At 59.9% G+C, this 2821-nt stretch overlaps 1 protein-coding gene across 1 annotated transcript in view; it reads right to left on the bottom strand.

Moving 5' to 3' along the window:
- Window positions 1-2638, bottom strand: part of CHLRE_12g526295v5 (uncharacterized protein) — a 4374-nt gene extending 1736 nt beyond the window's left edge. The window contains exons 1-5 of the mRNA XM_043068487.1: window positions 2069-2638; window positions 1628-1862; window positions 1153-1419; window positions 518-853; window positions 15-342 (exon numbers count right to left, since the gene is read on the bottom strand). Coding sequence (XP_042918586.1) covers window positions 15-342; window positions 518-853; window positions 1153-1419; window positions 1628-1648 — 952 coding nt within the window. The 5' untranslated portion in view covers window positions 1649-1862; window positions 2069-2638. The remainder of the gene's footprint in view (window positions 1-14; window positions 343-517; window positions 854-1152; window positions 1420-1627; window positions 1863-2068) is intronic.
- Window positions 2639-2821: the final 183 nt, after the last annotated feature.

Genomic DNA, 2821 nt, shown 5'->3' on the forward strand with positions numbered 1-2821 from the left:
CCACGCCCAGAAGCCGCGGGTGCCGCCCTGGGCGCGCGCGACGCGGCCATTGCTGTCGGTCTTGACTGCCAGGTTGAAGTCGCACACGCGGAAGACCTTGCTGCCATCAGGCGCGATGTCGTATAGCAGGTTGGCGGGCTTCAGGTCGAAGTGCATGTAGCCGCGAGCGTTCAGGTGCTTGATGAAGGGCGCCATGGCACGCAGCATGCCCTTCAGGTCAGCCTCATCCATGAGCGTGTTGCCGGGGTACGGCAGCATCTCATACTTGTCCTTGTTCTTGCCGGTGCGCCGGCGCTCGGGCGCGTTGTCAATGCGATCAAAATGGTCCTTGGCCAGCGCATTCTGTATGAAGAAAGCAGATGGGGGCAAGTCTGTCAGGAGCTGAAAGATTGAGAGGCACGGATGGGCAGGTTAGGGGAGAGGAGCCGCAGTCAAGCAACCACAATCCCCGTACAGAGCATGCGCCAACCAGGCGCCGTCACCGCGCCCGCCCCGCGCCTCATAGCCCAGCACCCACCAGCAGGTTCTCTACGGAGCCGCCCTCCGCACAGCTCAGCAGCAGCTCCGCCCGCTCGTCGTCATCAGTCGGCAGCCGGTAGCCCAGGCACTGCACCGCGTGCTCGCAGCCCGCGGCAGCAGCCAGCCCTGCCAGCTCCTGGTTCAGTATGCGGCGTAGTGCAGCCACAGCGCCCTTGGTCTCACACGCGTGCAGGGTCTTGCGTGCGGCCTTGACGGTGGTGCCGTCAGGCAGGGTGATGATCACCATTTCCACGTGGCCGAATGCGCCCTTGCCCAGCTCGCGCTGGGGGATGCAGAGCGTAAGACCGTGCTGCTTGATGAAGGCCTTGACCTTCTGTGGCGGTATAAGTGCGCGAGGCGGGAGTGAGTGTACGCACGGGCAGATTGCTTGAGCCTGGTCAGGCAGGCACGCCAAACAGAGTTGTGGAGGATGCGCGAAGCAGTTTGCGTATACGGTATGCGCATACGTGTGTATGTGCGTGTGGAAGGGGGGCTGCACGGGGGGCTGCGGGTGTTCTAGTATGCGCAAACACCCGCACCACCTCGTCTTGCAACATGCGTGTTTGGGAAGACATGAGAACGGGTTTGGCACAGTGTCTGTACGTGTGACGCGTATGTATGCGTGTGTCTCACCTGGTCGTCCATGCAGGCCTCGTCCTTTAGCTTTACAGTGCCTGGTGACCGTGCCTCCATGGAGGCGTCAGGGCAAACATGACCGCTGTCGGTGCTGGCGTCGGTAGTGGTGGTGCTGCTGCTGTCCTTACAGACGACGGTGGAAAGGGCGCCATCGCTGGCGCTACCGAGTGCAGTGTCGCCAGAGCCGGCGGATGAGCCGCTGCCCGTGCATACGTCGAAGCGGTCCGAGCTGGACTCCAGCTTGGGGGCCAGCGCGGCGGCGACCTGCATGCTAGGAGAGGGAAGGAGGACAAGGTGAGCGAGTAAGATACTGGAAAGGTGTTCCCGACCATTCTAAGGAAAGGTGGTGAGCGGAATAATGGCAATCATAAGGGGTGCGACACAGGGCGCTGGGTCTGCGGGCGTTGCCGGTAGGTGGGTCAGCGACCCCGTGACTGCTCGGCCGCTTTCATCCCGTACACACAGGTCTCACCTGAAGCGGGTTCGTATGCATGGGCAGTGTGTGCTCAGAAGCCGAAGCATGCAGCGAGCTGGCGGCTGCAGGGGCTGCCGAGCTGGCCGAGCCAATGGCACTGATGCTGCTGACGGTGCTGCGGGCGCTTGTGGCATCTATCGCCAGCGCTCGGGCTGGCGGTACCGCCGCTTGTAGAGGCGGCGTGAGGCGTCGCGTCGGCCGTGATCAGCTGCAGATCATTGCGCGTAAATGCCTGTTGGTGGCAAGCGGAATGAGGGAATGAGTGCGGGGGGAGTGGCGGGGAGGAAGGCGCAGGAAGGGAGGGGTGCCGCGTGCGGCAACCGACTGAAACCGCTTGACGGTCAAAGACAAACATGACTTTGGGCGAGGCGTGAACATCATGTCCTGGTGCACACTTCGGCCACGGTCTTCGGGAGCAGCAATAATCTGCGCGCTTACCGCAGTCGCGTCGGAAGGCAACGGTAAAGCACTCGCAGGACGGCTTTTTGCCTTGTCGGCGCTTGCTTGGAGCTTACAGGAAGCTGCAACTTCCTGTAAAGCATACGCCAGATAGCGGTTCGTCGCCGAGCGAGCGCACCGACGACGGTGCCGGTGACAAGGGCGATAATGTTCATTTTCACGTTCATTTGAGCGATCTATATGTGTGGATATATATAAATAGGGGTAACAGGGTAAACAAGTCAGTTATGTGCAGCCCGAACTGGTGGAGGCTGTTGGCGCCACGTCGAGGATTTTGGTGGTCAAGTTCTGAAAATAGCCCCCACAGCTAATCATAGTTGGGTACTTGAATATCATATCTGCCATGGTTCAGCTTGACGTCGCTGAACTGATGAACTGATGAACCTACACGTGCTGCAGCGAAGACCAAGGGCAAACTTTAAAAGCATGATATATCTGCTAGTCTACTTGTAGACGCAGTTAGATGGCACTACCGTTAACCAATGCGCTACTTCGCCGAAACGACTTTGGCCCGGATCGCTTCGTGCTTGTTCCCTGCGAGAAATAAACGTCTCTAAGATATCATGGGAACATCCTCGCGATAGCGAAAGTCAGCTGTCTCGCCGTCGTGACTTTGTGTTTATGGACTGGGGGAGAGCCAGGGTGTTGGGCATGGTGGGTCAGGTGCGGGGCATACGGCGAACGCTGCGGCTGGGGCTCGGTGGGGATACCAGTAGTGTGGAGGGACATGCC

The sequence above is a fragment of the Chlamydomonas reinhardtii genome, chromosome 12 (assembly GCF_000002595.2).
Source record: "Chlamydomonas reinhardtii strain CC-503 cw92 mt+ chromosome 12, whole genome shotgun sequence".
Taxonomy (NCBI): domain Eukaryota; kingdom Viridiplantae; phylum Chlorophyta; class Chlorophyceae; order Chlamydomonadales; family Chlamydomonadaceae; genus Chlamydomonas; species Chlamydomonas reinhardtii.